The following is a 23,791-nucleotide window of genomic DNA, read 5'->3' as shown; positions in this document are numbered from 1 at the left end:
CGTCAGCTATTAATATTAAAACAAGGATTATTTTCATTGAAATGTCATCATTGTTTGAAACTGAAAACTCTATTAATTGAGACTGAATACCTTCGTTGAATTTCTATTCCATAGCATTGAACTATTTTTAAGTGTGGATCATTTAATCGTAGTTTCGTCTGAAATTAAATTTTAATTGAAGAAATCCTCCTCGCAGATGAAAATAAAATCAGATTACTTTATTTAGAAATCGTGGTTTCTGATTTACTAAGATCCATTAAAACATAAAATTTAATTTCAGTAAGAGCAATTTCTATATAGAAAGCACTTATTACAATTAGTTATAACGTCAGTTTTCATTTATAGTTATCTGCTAATCGCTGCATCTGTGTATTGCAATAAACGCACGATAGATATTGATTAATTTCAGCTTGTGATAAGATAAGTAATAATGGCAATGTACGAGGAAACATATCCCGCTAACATGGTTAACCCCGCCACATTATTTATGTATGTGCCTGTCCCAAGTCAGGAGCCTGTAATTCAGTGGTTGTCGTTTGTTTAAATGTGTTGCATATTTGTTTTTCGTTCATTTTTTAAAATAAATAAGGCCGTTAGTTTTCTCGTTTGAATTGTTTTACATTGTCTTATCGGAGCCTATTATAGCTGACTATGCGGTATGGGCTTTGCTCATTGTTGAAGGCCGTACATTGACCTATAGTTGTTAATGTCTGTGTCATTTTGGTCTTTTGTGGATAGTTGTCTCATTGGCAATCATACCACATCTTTTTTATATTGTAATACGCCCAGATCATTGGTTAAACGCTGATATGTATATGCATAGCTCTACAGCTTCACTTTTAAGCTTTAGCAATAGTTAGCTTTTTGAAAACCGTACTAAATGAACTTCGACCTATCTTTCAGTAACTACAAGTACTGTTTTTGATTGGTTGATCTTGTCTCTTGCTATTTCTGTAGATGCGGTCTTTAATTTCGATACCACGAATCTCTTTTGATTAATTAGTTTAATTATCTTCTTACAGCGTAGCATAGGTAAGTTTATATGACATTTCTCATATAAATACTCATTTACGAAACCAACATTTTATGGTATTTTGCAATTTTATGTAAAGCAATGAATAGTATACATGTTATATAAATATGAATAGTTTAATTCAAAACAACCAAAGACACTTAGAAACCTCTGCAATTTTATACGATGTATTAATACTAAGCTTACTCCTTCTTTAAAACCCATAATTTATTTATCATACTTATACACAAAAGGTATTTCTTTATACAATTTTAGCTTTCACATTTGACTGTATAAGTATATACAGTGTATATAATTATTCTTATATATGTTATCTCATCCGAAATTTTATGCATTTTTAATGCATTTTTATTTTTGTTGTTATGTATAGTATTTTTTTAACTTCTCTGTAACCTTTGTACTTGCATGGTTTTATGAGAATAAACTATCTATAATAGTGCATTCTACTAACGGTCAATCCATTTGTCTTTGTTTGAAGAAGTTTAATATTTTATGAACGTCTTAAAAACTTTTATATTGTATTTGTTAAGATGACTTAAAATAGATGCGGTAGGGGTTTAAAGGAAAGAGAATAATGGATAACAACTGTAGACTAAAGACCATAAGATATAAGAACAGAGAAATATTGGCCGAAAAATAAAAAAATAGAGATTAATGGAGTGCTTAAATATGAACTATAGAGAACAATGACCCAAAAAAATATAGAGAATAAGGAAAAATTATTTGAATAACAAATGAATACGTGACAAAATTAAAGGACCCCCATTCAGTCCCTCGATCATACACCATGAACACACACTTTAACTGTGTTGTTGTCAGTTGCACTAGTACTATAGATGTATGCTTATTGTGTTGTCTCATTGGCGTGTATCACAACTCTCCTTTTATTCCGATACCACAAAGGCACTGTAAAATGAATAAAACACGAACAACAACGCACTGCTCTTCGTTGCTAATATAATTAAAACAAACGTAAATTTACAAAACAAAACAACCCTAAACCATTGGAAATCTTTAATTCAACGACAGCTATTGAGCTTATCTAAATCGAACCGGGCGAAACAATTGATCAATATTTATTTTTCATGCCGGTCGTTCATTATTCCAACATGTAATTTTCTACGGTCTGGCATTAGATTCACTAGACTCATAAAATGATGAAAATGTACGTACAGACTTCTTTGACAAGGTTAGACGGCTTTACAGTCAAATATATATTTTATAGAGTTTTTAGCCATTTGCTGTTAAAAGATAAAAGAATACAAAATTTGATAGATGACCCACATTCAGTCCCTCAAACACAAGACAAATTGTCACTGTGTTGTTTAAGAATGTCAGTTGCACAGTCTAGAACTAAACATAGCTTTTTATTGCTTGTCACATGTGACGTGTATCATAACTCTCCTTTTATTCCTATACCACAATAGAATGTATAAAATTTGAACAGTAACGCACTGCTCTCCTGTGATGATATAATTAAGATATCTTTAATTTACAAAACAAAAAAATCCTTATACAATTGGCAATCTGTACTTTTCAATAAAAGTGACAGCTAATCCATATCGAGCGAAACGTTGTTCGATATTCATTTTTAATGCTGGACGTTTATTATTCCAACATATAATTTTCTGTCTGACATTTGACTCATTAAACTAATGTACATGCACAATAAGACTTCTTTGACAAGGTAACACGGCCTTTCAGTCAAATATATTTTCTGGAGATTTTACCAACTCGCTGTTACAACAAAACTTAATGAAGAACGTGTTTTTTTACTTTGAAACCAGCCGAAGTCTCTACATTAAAGGAAAACGGTACTATAACATTTTCCCAGCATTATGTTAGCCTTAATTTTGTGTACCCAAGGCAGGTGAAGGAAGGCAAAGTAGGAGCGCTGTAATTGGATGTTATGGTACAATATATTTTATTATTTATCTATGAATAACTGCAGAGTGTATATTTACAATATAAATTTAGAAAATATTTTCGAGAGACATATTCTAAAAGACTTCCAAAATTTCATAAATTTGATGTAAAATGACGATGGGCATGGATAACATAAACAATCTCCGTTAAAAGTTGGTCATGATACCATTTGGCTTCAATTTTTAAAACAGAATAATAAAGTACTAACACAACACATAACTGTTTTATGCAGGTTTTATTATAAAAAGTGGTAAAGGAGTAGGTCTGGTATAAGGGCGGATTTTGGCCTCAAATTTCAGGTTCATCTAACGAAGGATTTTGGACACTTTTCAAACACTTTTTAAAAGTGTCTATTTCAATTGATTCAATTGGTTTATTTGAAAGATGTTAACTGATTAAGTCATCAAAAACGCTCCGATTCAAGCTTAAATATGAAAAATCTGCCAAATATGCCAAAAAAACGTCACTTTTCAGATGGTTTTGGTCAAAAATGAAAGTGGCCGCATCCGTGTTCATCTTCAACCTTTATATATGTTATGTATTATCATGCAATCCAACTTACCTTTCAATATTATTAATGAACACTTTCATATAAGATGGAAACCGTCTAAAATTTAACTAAAATGCAAAAAGTTTGAAGATTTCAGTAATTTAGCATGACTTAATGATGCTAAGGCCCGATACATCTGCATTGTATTGTTAAAAAAAAAAAGCCCATATCTATGTAGCAGAAGCATACTTCTTCCCAGTAAATAGCTAAAAGATTACATTTTCACAATTTTGAAAAACTGCTATACTTTGAGGCCAAAAAGGGGTCTTACTGAACCTACTCCTTTAGAAAATGTATTGTCGCCTATGGCATAATAAATAGTACCGTTTTTCCTATTATAGTCAGCAGCGTATCACGCAGAAATTTCCGAAACAAGATCATATGCTTTTCGAACAACAACAAAAAGGGATGCATTGCGTAAAAAAAGACAACCGTTTCCACTGTTTCTGAGTTTGTAGATAAAAATAGAGCTAGCAGGTCTCATTTAGAAGTGACAGCAAAATGTTAAGACCGGTCGGCCTGGAGTGCTGATAGTGTGTACTGTTACTTGTAAACTTACATCCAGATCAGCGTGTCCGTCTTGTACCATACACTTTTAATAATCACACCATGTCGTCCAGATATGCATATTATAAGTTTTACGGACGCCATATCGAGTTGGTTGACCGTTATGAAATAACTGTTACACAAATGATCTCGAATAGATTCCCCTAGTCGTAACTGCAATCCCCTTCCTTTTCATGAATGTCATCTACCGAATTAGACTTGTACCGGATATGTTATAACATGAGCAACACGATGAGTGCCACATGTGGACCAGGATCTGCCTACCCTTCCGGAGCACCTGAGATCATCCCTAGTTTTTGGTGGGGTTCGTGTTGCTTATTCTTTAGTTTTCTATGTTGCGTCATGTGTACTATTGTTTGTCTGTTTGTCTTTTTCATTTTCAGCCATGGCGTTTTCAGTTTATTTTCGAGTTATGAGTTTGACTGTCCCTCTTTTATATTTGTCACTGGACGTTAAAAACTATCTTCAACTTCTATATTTATTGCACGTAACTTTTTGACACACTGCCTTTCTTGCTAGATTTTAACGTGGTTTAAAAAACATTACGGCCAAACGACATATTTGAGATCTACAATGACTCGTGTGAACAAATGATCACATCGTGTACGAGAACAAGTTTGTGTTATAATCCCTAATCGGATACAGACATTTCAATGGTATTCATATAATATTTCATTGCGAGAAAATTGTTGCCAATATTTATGTTGAGTTCAATTCTTTGTCTATAGTTTTAAAATTTAATGCATTCTGCGTAAAATTTTCAAAAGAGTTCACCAAACGTTGTGACTTGCCAACAATGTCATTATCAAATTTATTACTTGTTACATGTATATCAAATTGTAAAAAGTAGACTAGCATGGCCCTAAAAGGCTTCCGTAGTACGTACTTACTCCAAGGAATTTAACCAATGAGTAAACTTGGTGTTATTTACAATGCAGATACGACCAATGGATTTACCATGATAGTATTTCAAGATCCATAAACGGCGAATTAGATGATAGAATGTAATGTTGATTTATTGTATTTGAATTGCACCGTCAATTTGTTGTTTTAATATTTTTATATGAATTTATTGCACTTTTCTTATCCGACACAAGTTGATCAATTTATTATAAAAAAATTTTTTTTTTTTTTTTTTATCTTTGCAGGATAATTTTTTTTATTCTTCAATGGATTGATAGGCAGCTGGTGTGACATGATCTGAATAAATATTTCAAATAACCTAATTAAAGGATGAAAGATGTATAATGTCGGAATGATTTAGATACAATGTAATAGAACCAACAGTTGATTTTTATGAACAACACACGTTTTATTTGATCATCTGCCGTTTTTAACATGAAATATGTATGATTGGACAGAAAATCAATGGCGCCGGAAATGTTATCGTTAAAACAGCATAGGAATTTACTGAGGATTACACAAGACACTAGTTTAAGTCATGACGAATTTGAAAGATTGAAAGATGATAGGATTTAATCATTTTAGCAGAAGACACGTGCTGAATTTTAAGTACCGTCTATTCCCGTGTGGACACGAGAATCCCGTCTACTTCGGTTTGAAAGATTGAATAAAAAACGTATAAATTGATCTTCTTGATGGAAATATGGAAATTATAAAGAAAGGATATTTTAAAATGTAAAAAATAAAAATTGAGAATAGTAATCAATGGTTTTTTTTTAGATTTATCTTCTTGATGGAAATATGGAAACTATAAAGAAAGGATATTTAAAAAAAAATTGAGAATAGTAATCAATTTTTCTTTAACTTTCAAGCAATTAGTTTGAAACAGAAACCGTTATAAAGCGGAAAATCCCGTTCTGTGTACTTAATTGCGATCACATCGAGCCAAGTTGGATATAATCAATGTTTGAAATAGTTGAGAAGCTCTTATCGTCAAAAATGTAATTAATATACAGAGTACAATATTTAATGAAAACAGATATTGTTTGTTTTAATACTGAGCAAGATGTACGAACAAAGAATAATAAAACAGAACGACTTATTTACAGAAACTATGATCTTGTTTGTAGTTTTACAAATTATTGATTAGCGTTATACATGTTATAAGCACTTAATTTTGCACGAGGAAGAATACACGCGCTTGCTTGTGCCAGAGAAGTACGTTATATCTACAAAATTAGTTCCACATGCTAACGTACTTCATGTGCCGTAATAAGCAATAATTATCAATAAAGGTGACATATTAATCGTAGTGCTTTAATCTTCGATTGACCAGCATGGATGATATACATAAAACATCGAACGAAAAGGTACATGTTCTAAGCGTATCGTCTGCGCCCAGTCATCACGTGCATCATGCGGTTATGACCCACGTGGGAGGGATTGAATACGACAAGACTAGGAGACGAAGTACGATCCATTCGTATACTCTATCTAACTATCACGCTCTTTCGCATGATCCGCAGACCATGAGAGCCGTTCACGAAATGACTCGGGCGAAAGCTTACAAAAATGTAATAGCCCTTGGATTGGCATTCATGTTTGTTTTCACAGCATTTGTATCAATTCAGGGATTACAAAGTACGATGAACTGGGAAGGTGGTGTAGGAGTTACGTCCCTTAGCAGCATATATGTGACTACTATTATATCATGTTTATTGGCGCCATGGATAATTCAGAAACTTACGACCAAATGGACAATGATTATTGCCTTTGTGCTTTGTACGGGATATTTCGCAGGAAACTTCCATCCGGAACACTATATGCTTGTACCGTTGGGTGCATTACTCGGACTTTTAGGAGGTCCGTTGTGGAGTGCGCAAGCAACATCTATCACTTCGATATCTTTAGCATATTCCGAACATATTCATGCCGAGGAACAAGAAATTGTCGTGAACAAAATGATGGGAATATTCTGTGGTTTATATAGAACCAGCAATATATGGGGGAACTTAATAACAACGCTAGTTTTAGGCAAAAACGAAACCCTTCACGTACCCCAATATCATAACTTCTCAACAAACTCCACGTGCGGTGCTGGATACTGTCTAACAGTAGAAGATGAACTAAATCATGGAATTTACTTTTCCCAGAATGCAATGCGAACCATCAGTTCGAAAACGAAAATTATGTTATTAAGTATATACCTCGGATGTGGCATGATGGGGATCGTAATCCTCATATCTTTATTTGACCAACATAAAAACTCTAAATTGAAGTGTAGAGATGATGTATTGTCATCAAAAGAAACATTCCTAGCAACAATAAAAATGTTTAAAGACACGAAATGTTTACTCTTGCTGGTGATTGTTGTGTTCATCGGCCTAGAACAAGGGTTCATGTTCAGCGACTTTACAAAGGTAACTATGATTGGTTTTTATGTTTCTGTATTTATAATTCCTTTTGATTTTAACCACTTAAAATAATACGCTTGAAAAGGGGTGTGGATTAGTGTTTACAATATACAGAATAATTGGCAAAAAATATAAAAAATACATATAAATGGACCAAAAAAATAATAAAGAGGATATCATACATTGTATATGAAGAATAGACAATTTTCAGCCTAAAGTATAAAGAATAGAGAAAAATGGCATACCAATCTTAAAAAGAATACAGAAATGACGGACCCTATCCTGACCTTCTTGTAAATTAGCAAACACAATACAACGGTTGAATTGAAGACTAAGAATAAAAAAAAAAGTAATCGAATTGTCAAAAACTTTGGCACCTGAAAGTTAGCAGTTTACATGTATAAATATATTATTAATGCAATTGTTAATTTTTGCCTGTTGTCTAAATTAGCTTACCAGAGTTAAACCTTTTCGCACTATCCGAAATTTTAAATTTTGTATCATTGATTGTACCTATATGGGTCCAATAACTTTTATTCGCAATCACATATTTTGATATATCATTGATAAGGTAACTAAAACACTGTGAAAGTATGGGCAGTATTTCACTTTCTTGAGTCATATTGAACTTGCGAAAATTGGCCTATTCCAACTTAAAATTGTCATTCTACCCATCTATTTGAGCAAAGGTCTTACCCCTAAAAGACACGCAATTTAGCCTAAACACGGATTACTTTCTGATTTCTAAGCTAATATCGTTAATTGGTTTTCCTGTTTGAATGGTTTTATATTAGTCATTTTAGGGGCCATTTGAAGCTTGCTGTTCGTTGTGAGCCAACTCATTGAAAGCCCCGTGTTGGAGACCGTACTCTGACCTATAATGGTTTACTTTCACAAATTGAGATATTGATGGGGAGTTGTCTCATTGGCACTCATACCAAATCTTCTTGTATTTAAATTCTTAACTTTCTTTCAATGCACATGCATTTATTTACTAACTGTATATAATTATGTGCGTTAATCCAAAGAATTCGAAGAAGTTAATATAATACATGTATACCATGGTAACAAGTACAAATGTTTATATTTCACTAATTATTAAAATGGTTTAGGTATACAAATGTAGATGTACAAGTATACAATATCACACCAACAATTTCCGATGCAAATATTTATGAGGATATGGAAGGAGGTCTTTCATTTCTGTAGTCTTCAATTTTCTATGCCATTTTTCATTATTCTTTGATTTTTAGCACTTCATTATACTCTCTCTAAAGATATATTCCTTCGTTTTAGAAACATAAAATACTATGTTGGATTCTCTTTTCCATGTTCTCAAATTTTCAGTGTTATGCCGTATTCAGCTTTGAAAAAAAAGGTTCTTAGATTATTAAATAAATTATTTATAAAAATGAAATGGGGACTGAACTTTTGAAGAAAACAAGAAATAGGTATTTCAGTGAAACTGATGTCGATCGATATTCTGTACAGCTAGAACAAGTTGAACAATCTTATAGACATTGTTTACTCTTCGAATATCACAAAGTTAGACAATTATATCATTAGTGTGAACATAATTTATTAATTGAATTTAAGTTAAATAATACACACAATCTGGCATAAAACATATATATATATATATATATATATATATTAACTCGTCTAAACATCAACCCAACAATGTTAGATCTGTAAATTTGCTTTCGCAAATTTTTTTAGTTCTTCCCTCGCCGGGATTCGAACCCATGCTACTGTGATATCGTGACACCAAATCGCCTGCACTGCAGCCGTCCCGCTAGACCACACGACCACCTGGGCTCTCATAAAAGAGATTTCGCTGGCCGTGTGTTACCTTTCCTCGTCAGTTTTAATCTAGCGGCGTACTACAGTACATGATATATAAGGCATGAAGATGTTATTGTTACATACAATTGAATAACTAATAGGGTGGATCATGCGGAAACAAGCTGTTAAATTATTACATATTTATCTGTTTCCTAACGTTTCCTAATTAGACATTTTTTTTAATGTAGATTGTCTTAAATGTACGAAAAGTACGTTTTAAATTAATCATTTAAAACACGTTAGAAAATTATAATATAATTGTTCTGGAATAGTGTCATCTGCATAGCTACTTGTATTCAGTTCAAATAAAAAAAAATATATACCATTAACGAATGCGAAATGGATAAACCAATAATAAGATATTAATAATTTGATATACAAAAAACAAAATAAGACCCCGTGTCCTCAATAAAGGACAAATACATCCTGTTAATGACAGTTATTAAACAAGCATAAAGCCACCCGAATCTAGACAACTCAATTATTATAAATGAATAAACATGCAGGGACAATAACCGATTTTCTATAAATTGCTGGGCATTGAACTTTCGAGATAACAATAAATATAGCATTGAAGGATCATAATAAAATGTAAAATCTACAGTGAGAAAAAAACATTTTAATCAAGGAGATAATGATTCATTAAATATGATAATATAGCTAATATAGCATTATCATTACCTCGTATGTATTGAATACAATTTATCGATTTTTTTGCGGTCAGTGTTAACAGGTTAATATATTGATTTTATTAGAACACATTTTCATGTTTTGCATTATATTCAATTATCAAATTGAAATTTTTTTCAAGGCTGTTTTCTTTGCTCTGTGATTTTTATGAATCTTAATTTAGAAGTTAATAACCGAGGGTTGCTGCATTTTAAAATTAAATTTCAGAATAATAGCAACGCCCTCGGGAAAAGATGCATGACTTATTTTAGGATATTGAATAAGTAAGACTTAGTTTTAGATATCTCATCCAATCAGCGTAATAGCTAAGCGCCTTTATTTCTTCTCTGACTATTATTAGTAAAATTAATGATTCTTCCGATCAAGTTAACCGCATATATAACACTTAAGTGGACGCCTGTTTATTTACTCATCGCTATTTTTTCTCTCTCTGAAAGTACACGTCATAAGAACGATCTTCTCAGGGTTTTTTTTTTTTTTTTTTTTTATTCAATCGTTTAGTTGATTTCAAATCAAGCACTGTTACTCTATGTGTAATCTTTACAAAATTTGTCTATTTATCACAACCCGTAGTTTTTAAAAGCTCAAAGAACAGTATTTTTTATTATGTTTGAATAGCGTAATATAAACTGCCATTTTGTCAAGTATTGGAAATATCATTCTTTTTATTGGAATTTAATCGTAAATGCCGATGCAAGTTCATCTAGTTGATGATTCCGTATCACTGCCCTATCATATTTAATATCTATACCTGTACATATGTAAATAATTTAAATTATTAATGAGGGATGTAAAATGCTAACATCAAAAGAACATGGAAACATAAAATATACAGCTATAAGATTTGCGATTTAACGATTACGTTTTTGATATACAGCTACTAAACACGTGTTTTGATCGTGGCAGAATTGCAGCGAAAAATATTATAGTTTATAGAAAAAAAATCGTTTCAATCACATGTTACTCATAAAAGTTTCTTCAAAAGATTTTTGATCCTCTTTTTCGAAAATTATTTATCTTGACTCTTTACATTTTTAGGAATGGTAATAAAAATTGGAACACGAAGAAATGAAAGTCAGGAGCCTCTGTCCTTTTTTTTTCAGTCTTGTATGATTTTTTAAATTTTAGTTCATTCATATCTAACTGGAGTTTAGTATGACTAGTACTGACGTCCATTATCAATGAACCAGTACACTCTTTTGTTTAGGGGCCGGTTGAAATACGGCACTGTGTGCGGTATTTTTTCATTGTATTGAAGATCCATTGGTGGCCTTCGGCTGTGTTCTGCTCTTTGGTCGGGTTGTTGTCTCTTTGATACATTGACCATTTTTATTCTCAATTTATTCTGTTTTAAATATTAAGTAATACAGACATGTATACCCCTAAATCTAAACTCTGATATTAGAAATCCAAAACGGTCAAATAATAATTAAATAATATCATATTGCAAAATATATTTAATAATAACAGCAGAAAAGTAATGCATTTATTGAATCCCATGTAATTCCGCACATTTTAATTATATTTTATTATTCATGACGCTGTATCTCTATGGAGAGGTGGTGGCGGATTTGCAAATGAGTGTTTTGCAAATTAAAAGTGTCCAGTGTTAATTGTTCCCATTTACATCTATGCAAATAATTGAAGAAGACTAATTGCCTATATAATTGGAAGCATCATATAACAAATGTACATACATATAGTTATCTAGGACGTTCACATTGACTAATGAGATCCCACCTCTTAAACGTTTACATTGCCAACTGGTTAGGTAAAGTACCGTTCAACTACTTCTAAAGAGTAGTATACAGCTGCGTCCAACAATTGAGTAAAAATGCTGAAATCTTCCAGTAATAACCCAGACAATCTCAGTAGATACCAAACACGCAATGCAATATTCAACAGAAGTGGATAATTTTCACGAATAACATTATTTCCCCTGGCCATGACCAAAAGATAATGTTCATGGCCATGGGAATTAATGTTATTCGTGAAAGTTATCCTAGTTGTTTGTTTAACTGCCAGTGGTAAACCCAAATGACATATTTAAGATGATAAAATTCCCCATGACAAAGTAACGTTTTCATTAATTTTGTTTTGGTGAGGTTAATTTAAAAAGTAAGTTCAGTGTGCAAAAAAATTCTTGTTTACATCTCAGCGTTACTGGTTAGTTCTCAAATAATTCTAAATGTTCGGTCTGGACAGAACAAATTGTTTCCTTCTTGGCGTATAATAATTTCCGACTTCCTGTTTTGGTTATGTACAACACATCAACTTATTATGTGTCTGAACAATATGTTTATACGAATATAAGGATATACGAGTTACTCGTCAATGATACAATAACCAAAACAGCAGGACATCTATTGGGACCTCGGGACCACACTTTTTCTCTAGCGCCTGTTTTGGATTCGATTTCTTTTGTGTAACAAAAAGTGAAGTCATAGAAATACTGTGAATCGCTATACAAACATAACAAGTAACAAAAATACCAAACTTTGAGGAAAATTAAAAAAGGAAAGTCCCTAATCATATGGCAAAATCAAAAGCTCAAACACATAAATCATTGTAAATCAAACGGATAACAATTGTCATACTCATGACTTGGTACAGACATTTTCTTGTGTAGAAAATATTGGATTAAACCTGGTTTGATAGCTATCTAGCTAAACCTCTCACTTGTATGACAGTCGATTCAAATACCATAATATGAACAATGGACATAATAGGTAAAAAGGTAAAATAAATAGGGGTACAGCAGTTAACATTGTGTTATAATCTTAATCACTACAAAACAAACAAATATATATCAAAGAAGCATAAAGGCATATAGACAAAGCTCATAAGCAAAAATGAAAGACATGAATACAAAAATTTACAATAACACAATGACGGGATATATAAGTACAGAGCCACGCCAGCTAGCTGTATCATAGAAACAAAACAAGTCAAAAATGAAAGCTTGAATGACTATGGCGTTCATGTAAATTGCGCTTTTTCAACTGAAATATACGAAATACATTTGTTCTTCTACAGAACCTGCACACTGTATCATTACATGCTTATTTATTATTTATATAAGTTCTAATTATGGTAAAATAAACACGATATGAACTTATCGCCTTTTCCACATCTGCAGGAATGTTGTTTCGTTGTTACCTTTATCCGTTTCACTCACTCAATGGACGCAAGTCTTTTTCAGACAGAAGTGCCGTATGAAATAAAATCCGAAATTAAATCCCTATTGGATTAAAGTTAATGTCTCATCTTCTCCCATTTACACACTTAATAGCTATTTTCACGTAGTTTATATCTGACACGAACGTTGCTCTAATCATCTATGTCTCTGGTGTAATTATATGAATTATGTGATGTTTATTGCATGCGACTATTACACCTCTTCATATTGATGAAACTAATTGTTCAGTTCCGAGGAGATACCATTTGCCTTCCACTCAACTTTGCATTCGATGACACTTTTCTATTCATCAAATTTCTTGGCGCCATCAACATATAAATTGTTTCGAATGTAATCAGCAATACTTGCAGACGACAAGTCAATGAACACGAAGTCAGAGTAATGAAATTGCGGTAAATGATTACTTGGGATTCGATTGGTTGAAATCATTTGCTGATCTGAATGCAGTGTTCTGTATGTCTGCTTACATTATAAGATCTTAATAGTTTTTCTTTCAGAGTTATAGTAAGATGTTTCCACTATGTTCTACAGGAAATTCAATAAGCCAAACCGTAATTGTCTTTCACAGTTGTAGATGCTACTAATATTATTGCTTGTAAATTGGAGCCAAATCATTATTATTGAATAGTTCTCCTAGGCTGATATTGACTTGCTAAAAGTCACTTCCTTTATTTTCTTTTAACTTTAACAACTTTACTGCTATAAGTAAGAGATTACCACTATAATGACATCTGCAGGAACAATCATTATACTGACAGTTTTCAGTTAACATTTAAATTTGTAAGAAAGAAATAGAAGAAAGGGAATTGTAGCAAGTCTACTAATATTGCAATATTATTCTGATTCAAAATTTGATATTTTCGTATTTTTATAACTTGGGTACAAGCAACAAAGAAAGAAATTCATCATATTAACGATTTCATTGTAAGCCTACCGCTATCTTGATTGCTTGAAAGTACATGTCAATGTTGATTTAATAAACCCATAGGATAGTGTTTTGTACTGTTAGAGTATCTTAATATCGAAGTTAAAGCTTAATGTCTAAGTCAAAGCCAAAGATTTCATTGATATATATAAAAGAGGGACGAAAGATACCAAAGGGACAGTCAAACTCATAAATCTAAAACAAACTGACAACGCGATGGCTAAAAATGAAAAAGACAAACAGAAAAACAATAGTACACATGACACAACATAGAAAACTAAAGAATAAACAACACGAACCCCACCAAAAACTAGGGGCGAACTCAGGTGCTCCGGAAGGGTAAGCAGATCCTGCTCCACATGTGGCACCCGTCGTGTTGCTTATGTGATTACAAATCCGGTAAATAGTCTAATTCGGTAGGTCACATTCATGAAAGGGAAGGGGATTGTAGTTACGACGTAAGGAACATATCCGATATCATTTGTGAAACATGATATAACATGTATTATTGTACAGATGTGATATCCTTAATATTGATGCCTCTTTAAATTTCAGTCGACAAAACTTTCAAAAAAGAAAGTAAATAAAGGTTATTCTCCCGAGGATAACGATTAAATAGCAATTTCTCAGAATTTAATACTTTTGTTTATCTTGATATTCTTGTACTATTGGATTCTAAAGTGTTTTAAACTTCCGGGTTTCGAAAGTGACAAATATATATTTCGAATGCACACATTGTATCCCCTAATTTGTATTATTTATTCACCTCATATGTGTTCTGGATTATATATCATTGTTTTCCATTTGAAGTTTGATAGTTATCTCAGCTTCCTCAAATGAATGACAACCGATATTTATGAAATAACTAACCTGTTCTGTCACAGATTCATGAAAATGGTACTAAAGCGTTGGTTCAAAAATTTCCAGCGGTGACATGATTGGATATCTTGATTTGTTTTGGGAATTATTCAAAACAAATTGCAATAAATGTCTAGCATGCAAAGCAAGAGACTCTTACCCTGTCTCGCTTTTTTCCACGGACGGCCGGGAGTTAAGGAGATTCGCTCCTCATGTATTTGAATTTTAGTCATATATTCAAAATCCTCAGGGTTTATCCATCTAATGCCCATTAAAAATTTTGTCCACTGAGACCTGCTTTTTTTATGATTTTATCACATATAGTATTAAAAGTCATATTTACAAATATTACAAAATCCTTGTTATTTTCTCATTTTTTGAAAGAAAAATGCTGTTAATGTTAATTGAAAGAAAAATCTAAAGAGAATCATTTCCCGCCAAATGTTAAATGGCTTATATTTAAAAAAAAAAAAAAAGCACACAGACCCACCATTTGTTTCTTCTTTTTAAGTTCCATTATTTATATACTTTCAATGTATAACAGTCGTTTAAAAAGCTTGTTATTTTAAAACAAAGCAGCAAACATCCTTAATGCAATTACCACTGTGACAGTTATTTGGTTTGTTCCTTTGTTGTCTCTTCCTATAGTCGGTGAACGAGATTTTAATATCGGTTAATTATTGTCGTCTGAATTTTTGACTTTAGTAATATTGTCAATCGTAAAACTCTTTGCTGGATTGTCAACTATTAGATCTCGGATGTAAATATAATAAAATAATTGCAGATCGCTTTACTGAGCAAATATCATACCGTAAATTAAGCTATACAAACGGGATACAATAATTTTAAAGGTCACCATCCAGGTTTCCACAGATTAAATTACGGATGATTATACACACAGTTCTTAGAGTCAATCTTTCTGATTGACACTCAGTTTGCATAGTTCTTTTTACTAAGGGTTATCAACGGATGTCCTTTTAGTAATGTTTTAAGCACTTTGAGCAACACGCTTTTATATCGGACACTTGTTTAGATCACGAACCTTAATATTTCCTTTACAATAGAACCCGATTAAAACGTTCAGCTGATTTTAACACTGTTAAATCTCTGTAATGTTACGTTCCATTTTATACGAATAGTCATCTGATGCGTCCATTGAGTATCCTTATGCATGCATAGGAAGATTCGGTACTCTGTGGATTAATCCAGTTCGCTCAATTATCATTCGCTATTGAATTTTTGGTCCTCAATGCTCTTAAACGTTGTACTGTGGAATATACCGTTTTCAACTTTACTATTCGAACGTAACTTATAAGTCTTTTGTAGTTGAAACACGCGTCTGGATTACAAATTGCTAATCCTGATATCTATGATGAATCTTTATTGATTAAATTTGATTTCCATAGATACATTTGTTTGGTTTGTATATTCATAATATTTAAAGATATTGGAACATCGGAGACTACTATTGCCTTGTGAATACGACATATAATTTTATTGATAAATGAACAAAACACATACATTAATTCATTTGTGGCGTCAGTTGATTTGTCGCAACTCAGTGGACATGTTTGGCTCAAATGACATACGTGTTTTATAAACCATGAGTCTCAACGAACAAATCAAAAAGATACTAGAATATATGTACGGCGTCATTGTTATAGGCCGCACGGTGACCTATAATAGTTGACACCTTCGTTCTTATGTTGTACTGTCATTCCACTGTCCCAGGTCAGGGGGAGAGTTGGGATCCTGCTTAAATGTTAACCCCGCCACATTCTGTATGTATGTACCTGTTCTTAGTCAGGAGCCTGTTATTCTGTGGTTATCGTTTGTTTATGTGTTACATATTTTTTTTCGTAATTTTTTTTTACATAAATTAGGCCGTTAGTTTTCTCGTTTGAATTGTTTTACATTGTCATTTCGAGGCCTTTTATAGCTGACTATGCGGTATGGGCTGTGCTCATTGTTAACGACCGTACGGTGATCTATAGTTGTTAATTTTGTATCATTTTGGTCTCTTGTGAAGAGTTGTCTCATTGGAAATTATACCAAATCTTCTTATGTTATATCTACATCATTTTTTCTATATGTAGAATTGTCTAATTGGCACATCTTTTTATTTATATACAACTTTTTAACCGTTTGATTAGTTTCATTGAAGAAATGTTGAATATACAAACACAAAACTGCATGTGCCACCATAACAAACGTCTAACGAACATGAACTCACACTGGTAATGGTAATTGCCATTATTACTTGAGCTGGAATACATGACAATGCATTATGGTCTTAACTGTTTATTTGATTCATTAAATACATTAGGAATAGTTGATAAAGGCTATTACACCAATCGATAGTTATTTACTATTCACACACGAATAGCTTTTTTTAGCACATTCAGTAATTGTCTTATTGATGGAATTAGTCACCGCAGTATCTGTTAACCCATACAGTAAATATTCTATCGACGATTATGAACGCGCTACACATAATGATTGGGATGGGCAAACATGAAAAAGATAAACATTTTTACAGAACAATGGTCAATAACGTCCCATGTTTGAGGTCACATTTAGCTGACATTTTAATATAAGTCCTTTCTTGACATGAATTATCATTGATATGGTTATATTTATAAATTAACTGTTTACAAAATTATTAGAATTTTTGAAATACTAAGGCTTTTGAAAAATCTTCTGCACTTCTAATAATTTCCTTTTCAATAATATACTTTGCAAAAAAAACCAATAAATTGGACGTGCAAAAAGTTAAATAATAAAAACTCCGAGGAAAATTCGACAGAGAAAATACCTACCAAATGGTAAGATCAAAAGCTCGAATACATCAAACGAATGAATAACAACCATCAAATTGTGGGCTTGGTACAGGCAAAGAAACTGTAAAAATATTTTCATGTCCCTTTTTGCAGATACTGTAAACCGACATTTAATTGGCATTTCGAAAGGAACTAACTGTGTCTCTTTTATTACCGTTTTTATCATTACTGTTATATTTTCAATTTAAAGATAAACCAATTACATAGAAAAGAGCTTTAGCACATTGAATTTATAAAGTGGTGTTTCGTTTTTTTTTATATAGACATAAACGAAACACTACTTAATTCAGAGATATTTTCACTAATATTAAGAATGAAAATGGGGAATGTGTCAAAAAGACAACAACCCGACCATAGAGAAGACAACATCTGAAGGTCACCAACAGGTCTTCAATGCAGCGAGAAATTCCCGCACCCGGAGGTGTTCTTCAGCTGGCCCCTAAACAAATATATATACTAGTTCAGTGATAATGAACGCCATACTAAACTCCAAATTGTACACAAGAAACCAAAATTAAAAATAATACAAGACTAAGAAAGGCCAGAGGCTCCAGACTTGGGACCGGCGCAAAAATGCGGCGGGGTTAAACATGTTTATGAGATCTCAACCCCCCCATAATACCTCTAGCCAATGCAGAAAAGTAAACGCACAACAATACGCACATTAAAATTCAGTTCAAGAGAAATCCGAGTTTGATGTCAGAAGATGTAACCAAAGAAAATAAACAAAATGACAGTAATACATAAACAACAACAGACTACTAGCAGTTAACTGACATGCCAGCTCCAGACTTCAACTAAACTGATTGAAAGATTATATCTTCATCATATGAATATCAGGCACATTCCTTCCCGTGAGGGGTTTAGTATCATACCATCATAACATATATGAGAAGAAAATAACCCGTGACATGCCACCAACTGGTTTTTAAATAAATGTGTTTAGTTCCGATGCAAAAACCCGATCAGTGAATCAATATTAACGCCAAAATAAGCAATTTTTAATGACCTGACAACAGTATCGTAACTATATCCCTTCTTAATAAGTCTATTTAAAGGTTTTGTTAGCTTCTGAGGTGAATACTGACATTTGTGTGCTTTATAAAGAATATTTCCATAAAATATTGGATGTGAAATACCTGAACGTATAAGAAGTCTGCATGTTGAGCTATATTTACGAATGATGTCCTTATACCGATAATAAAATTTAATAAATGTTTTGACTAGTTTATGATATCGAAAACCCTGGTGTAATAATTTTTCATTAATACATAAATTTCTCTCGTTAGAATCTAAAAATTATCGCTGTACTAATATACATATTTTTAGGGGCCAGCTGAAGGACACCTACGGGTACGGGAATTCTTGCTACATTGAAGACCAATTGGTGGCCTTCGGCTGTTGTCTGCTCTATGGTCGGGTTGTTGTCGCTTTGACACATTCCCCATTTCCTTTCTCAATTTTATTACATACACGAGCGAATCGTACAAGTTGAGATACATAAACACAGTAAGATGGTGACAAGGGAACGTCACCATCTAAAAATGGATAATTAACGTTAGGAAATGAGAAATCATCTCTTTTATCATAAATTTTAGTATTAAGCTTTCCGTTAATGATATAGATATCAAGATCGAGGAAAAGCAGTAGTCATTGTTAGTATTAGCTTTATTTAAAGTAAGTTCAACAGGATACATTTCTTTAGTATAAATACTGAAGTCGTCATTATTGAAAACCAAACTATCATCCAAATATCTAAAAGTATTATTAAATTTGTGTATCAGATGTTGTTTCGATGGGTCTTTGCTGATTTTTGTCATAAATTGTAACTCATAGCAATACAAAAACTGGTCCGCAATAAGTGGTGCATAGTAAGTCACCATTGGAATTCCGATAACCGGACGATATAAGGAATCTCCAAAGCGAAGAAAAATGTTATCTAGTAAAAATTCAAGGGCAGATAGAGTATCAAAGCATGTCCAATTGGCATAGTCAACAATGCTTATTTATTATAAAGATGATACATTTTCTGTAAATCCAAGCAGCTTTGTCCAGCTATTCAGATCAACATTTTGTGAAATATCCAACAAAATGCGATTTGTATTTAGTGAATACATGATTTATTAACACGCACATTGGAAGAGGAAGGCTAAAGACTCATTAGATATTCTTCATATCATTAAATCCTGAGAGCATGCAACATCGCTTTAACAATTGTTAATTTTTTACTATGAACATGATGAATGCAACCATTCTAACTATATATTTCTCAGATATTAAATAATAAAAAAACTTAACCGCTCTTTTATATATTTCAGGCATACATTTCTTGCACGTTGGGAGTAACAAGTATTGGACCTGTTATGATATGTTTTGGTGCAGTCAGTTCTGTTAGCTGTATTTTGATTGGTTGCATAGCCAGCCGCCATATTAAAAGATTTGCTTTCATCAGCGCAGGCGCAACGTTTAATATTGGTCTTCTTATAGTATTATGGTTATGGAAACCGTCTACATTAGATATTCCAAACTTTTTCGTGGTAGCAGCATGTTTAGGATTATGTGATGCTATCTGGCAAACACAAACTTACAGTAAGTTATGTTATCATAACAATTAGAACATGATCCTACAAATTTAGTACTAACTTAAGAGGCATTGTCAAAATAAGGAAAACGATAACAAAGGAACAATTAAAAGTCTAGTCTACAAACTAAGAGATCGCAAAAACACCAACACACCAACACAAAACGACAAAAGAAAACAATGGTTTACAAAACACTACACAGAAAATTAAAGACTGAGCAACACAAACCAACTAAAAATCGAGGTGACGCGCTTTGTTCACTATAAGAACACTTATTCATATAATTTAACGTTAACACTGCGAGTGCCACTAGTGGAACCGGACCAGCTTACCCTTCTTGAGAACATGAAATAATCCTAGTTTTTGGTAGGGTTGGCGTTGCTCATTCTTTAGGTTTTCATGTTGTGTTTTATTTACTGTTGTTTTTGGCGGTTGCCGTTTTTCCCAAGGTTTTGTCAGTTTGCGTTTTACTAACGAGTTTAAATATCCCTTTGATATCTATCGTCTCTCTTTATTAGAACTGTAGAGGGGAAATGTACTTTCTTAAATAAATTACTTACGAGTTTAAATATTCCTTTGATATCTATCGTCTATCTTTATTAGAACTGTAGAAGGGCAATGTACTTTCTTAAATAAATTACTTACGAGTTTAAATATCCCTTTGATATCTATCGTCTCTCTTTATCAGAACTGTAGAGGGGAAATGTACTTTCTTAAATAAATTACTTACGAGTTTAAATATCCCTTTGATATCTATCGTCTATCTTTATTAGAACTGTAGAAGGGAAATGTACTTTCTTAAATAAATTACTTACGAGTTTAAATATCCCTTTGATATCTATCGTCTCTCTTTATTAGAACTGTAGAGGGGAAATGTACTTTCTTAAATACATTACTTACGAGTTTAAATATCCCTCTGATTTCTATCGTCTCTCTTTATTAGAACTGTAGAGGGGAAATGTATTTTCTTAAATAAATTACTTACGAGTTTAAATATCCCTTTGATATCTATCGTCTCTCTTTATTAGAACTGTAGAGGGGAAATGTACTTTCTTAAATACATTACTTACGAGTTTAAATATCCCTCTGATTTCTATCGTCTATCTTTATCAGAATTGTAGAAGGGCAATGTACTTTCTTAAATAAATTAAATTGAGTGGAAGCATTACCATCTCATCGGGGGTTTCTTACTACTAACAATATAAGTCAGGTGACTGAACTTGCATAATTATCTTACCCTTTCAATCAATGTCTTATGCAAACAGTATTATCAACATTTGAGGGAAACATATTAAATCCACTTTGATAAAAATCAAAACCTAATTCTATTCTCAGCTTAAAGATTGAGAAAAAGGAAATGGATTAAGCGTAAAGGTCATGCATTAAGTTCTATTTAACATTACAAGAAAAGAATTAAAGAGAGTGGTTTATATGTATTTAATGAAATTGAACTCACTGATTTACTACTAGTATGCAATATCTTTTCATGATGAGGATAAACCATGCTTCTAATCTATTAAATGAATTGACATGTTGTATGCGCATTAATGTCCTATAATTCTGCATAAATATATGTATCTATGCCATGAAGTATCTTTTTACTATCTGTGTCCCTAAAGTTCATATGAAAGGAGATATGAAAAAGTCACTCTGTTGGACCCTTAAGTTAAAAAAATCAAAATATTTTAAATATACAAAAGGGTGTATATATAAAAAAGAAGATGTGGTATGATTGCCAATGATATTTATACAAAAAAAAATATCAACCTGTCTTCACATAACGTCTTTGGAACGCATTGTTCAGCGTGACATGGTTTATGGTAACAAAGCTAGGAAAAGGACAAGATATTACAAAAATGAGTTTTACAAACATATTTGTCTGTTATTATAGTGATACTTACACAATGTTGACTGCTGTATCCCCATTTTTTTTTTACATTTTAACAGGATTATAATTTAGTATACCAGACGCGTACCCATTATGCCTGGTTTGTTTTTGTTTTCACATTGTTGTCGTTGATAATAATAGAGTTTTATGCGAATGTCATACAAGTGATAGGTTAAGCATCTATAAAACCATGTTTCATCCACCATTTTTTACATAATGAGATGCATGTATCAAGTCAGTTATATGACACTTGTTTTCTATTCGTTTGATGTGTTTGAGCTTTGGGTTTCCGATTTGAATTTTTCTTGGAATACGGTATTTTTGTTATTTTACTACATATATTTGTAAAAGCATCAAGTGATCATTCTATTTATTTTACAAATTGAAAAATACTGATAATAGTCTAAGATTAATAAGACCATCCAGCGGAGAACATAGTTTGCATCATATTCATCAATAAAATCAATCCATGTTTTAAATGCCAATATTTGAGGGAGTTGTTAAACCCTAGTGTGCTTTGATCAATACTTTTGTATGCACACGCAATGACAAATTAAGTATTTTTATTTTTTATTTCAGCTTTATTCGGAATAATTTTCATGCATAAACAAGAAGCAGCTTTTGCCTCCTACCGGATGTTTTACGCAACCGGATGTGCAATTGCGTATGGATACAGTTACTTCCTGTGTGTTGAAACAAAAGTACTAATTTTAGCCGTAGTATTAATTATTGGACTTATATGCTACTGCGTTATCGAAATGAAAGTTCAGTTACAAAGTCAACACATAAAAGATATTGTTGCGTTATAACATGTTAACTAACTTTATACCTTTAATCTGCATTATATTGATGCTATATTGTACACCATTTTTGAGATGAGCCAGAAATCAAAACAATTTATTAGAACACAATTAAACACCGTGTATAGATAACCTCTGATAATGAAAACTAAAACCAAAGAACTATCCATCAGACACTTCAAGGTTGTACAACGTTATTTGTCAACGTTGAAATGATGCAGAATGAACTGTTAATTTAGAAGTTGGAATGACGTTGAAAATGTGATGTTGAAACACTGCTATTATTAGCAAGTTTAGAAAATTTATTGAATTGAATGTTGAAGCAACTTCACAATTCAACATTCAAATAGCGATATGTTATGTCAATTGAAATTGAATCTCATGACTAACTAGTATGTCTTATAATTTGCCACTATATAGAAATTTCATAAAAAAGAACATCAGATGTAAAGAAGAGCGAAATAAACCTAGTTTTGACACTAGTACGCATGGCTAATGGATGATCTAATACGTTAACAGTGTTCAACTCCTTAAATTCACCATATTTTGAATACATTTATTATATTCCCTGTCTCATACCTCCTGCATTAATTTCTTAATCCTTAAATTCGGTGTTCTTTTTATCTAGTTAGGTATCAATAACAAAGATAAAATAAAAACACATAGTTTCAGTCAAGGCAATAGAAGTCTACTGGTGGTCAAATATCGCATACAGAATTTCTCAATTGACTTTTATAGTTCGTTCTTATGTTGTACTGTGACATCTCTGTC

The 23,791-nt window shown here is 32.2% G+C and overlaps 1 protein-coding gene across 2 annotated transcripts in view; it reads left to right on the top strand.

The window, feature by feature from the left end:
* LOC139526997 (protein unc-93 homolog A-like) overlaps positions 1–23,412 on the top strand; it is a 32,736-nt gene extending 9,324 nt beyond the window's left edge. For both annotated transcript variants that reach the window (XM_071322200.1, XM_071322201.1), the window contains exons 2-4: positions 5,225–7,399; positions 20,069–20,339; positions 22,800–23,412. In XM_071322200.1, coding sequence (XP_071178301.1) covers positions 6,317–7,399; positions 20,069–20,339; positions 22,800–23,029 — 1,584 coding nt within the window. In that variant the 5' untranslated portion in view covers positions 5,225–6,316 and the 3' untranslated portion in view covers positions 23,030–23,412. The remainder of the gene's footprint in view (positions 1–5,224; positions 7,400–20,068; positions 20,340–22,799) is intronic.
* Positions 23,413–23,791: the final 379 nt, after the last annotated feature.

This window comes from Mytilus edulis, chromosome 6, assembly GCF_963676685.1.
Source record: "Mytilus edulis chromosome 6, xbMytEdul2.2, whole genome shotgun sequence".
Lineage (NCBI taxonomy): Eukaryota > Metazoa > Mollusca > Bivalvia > Mytilida > Mytilidae > Mytilus > Mytilus edulis.
The sequence above is the reverse complement of the archived record's forward strand: the minus strand, read 5'-3'. Positions and strand labels throughout refer to the sequence as shown.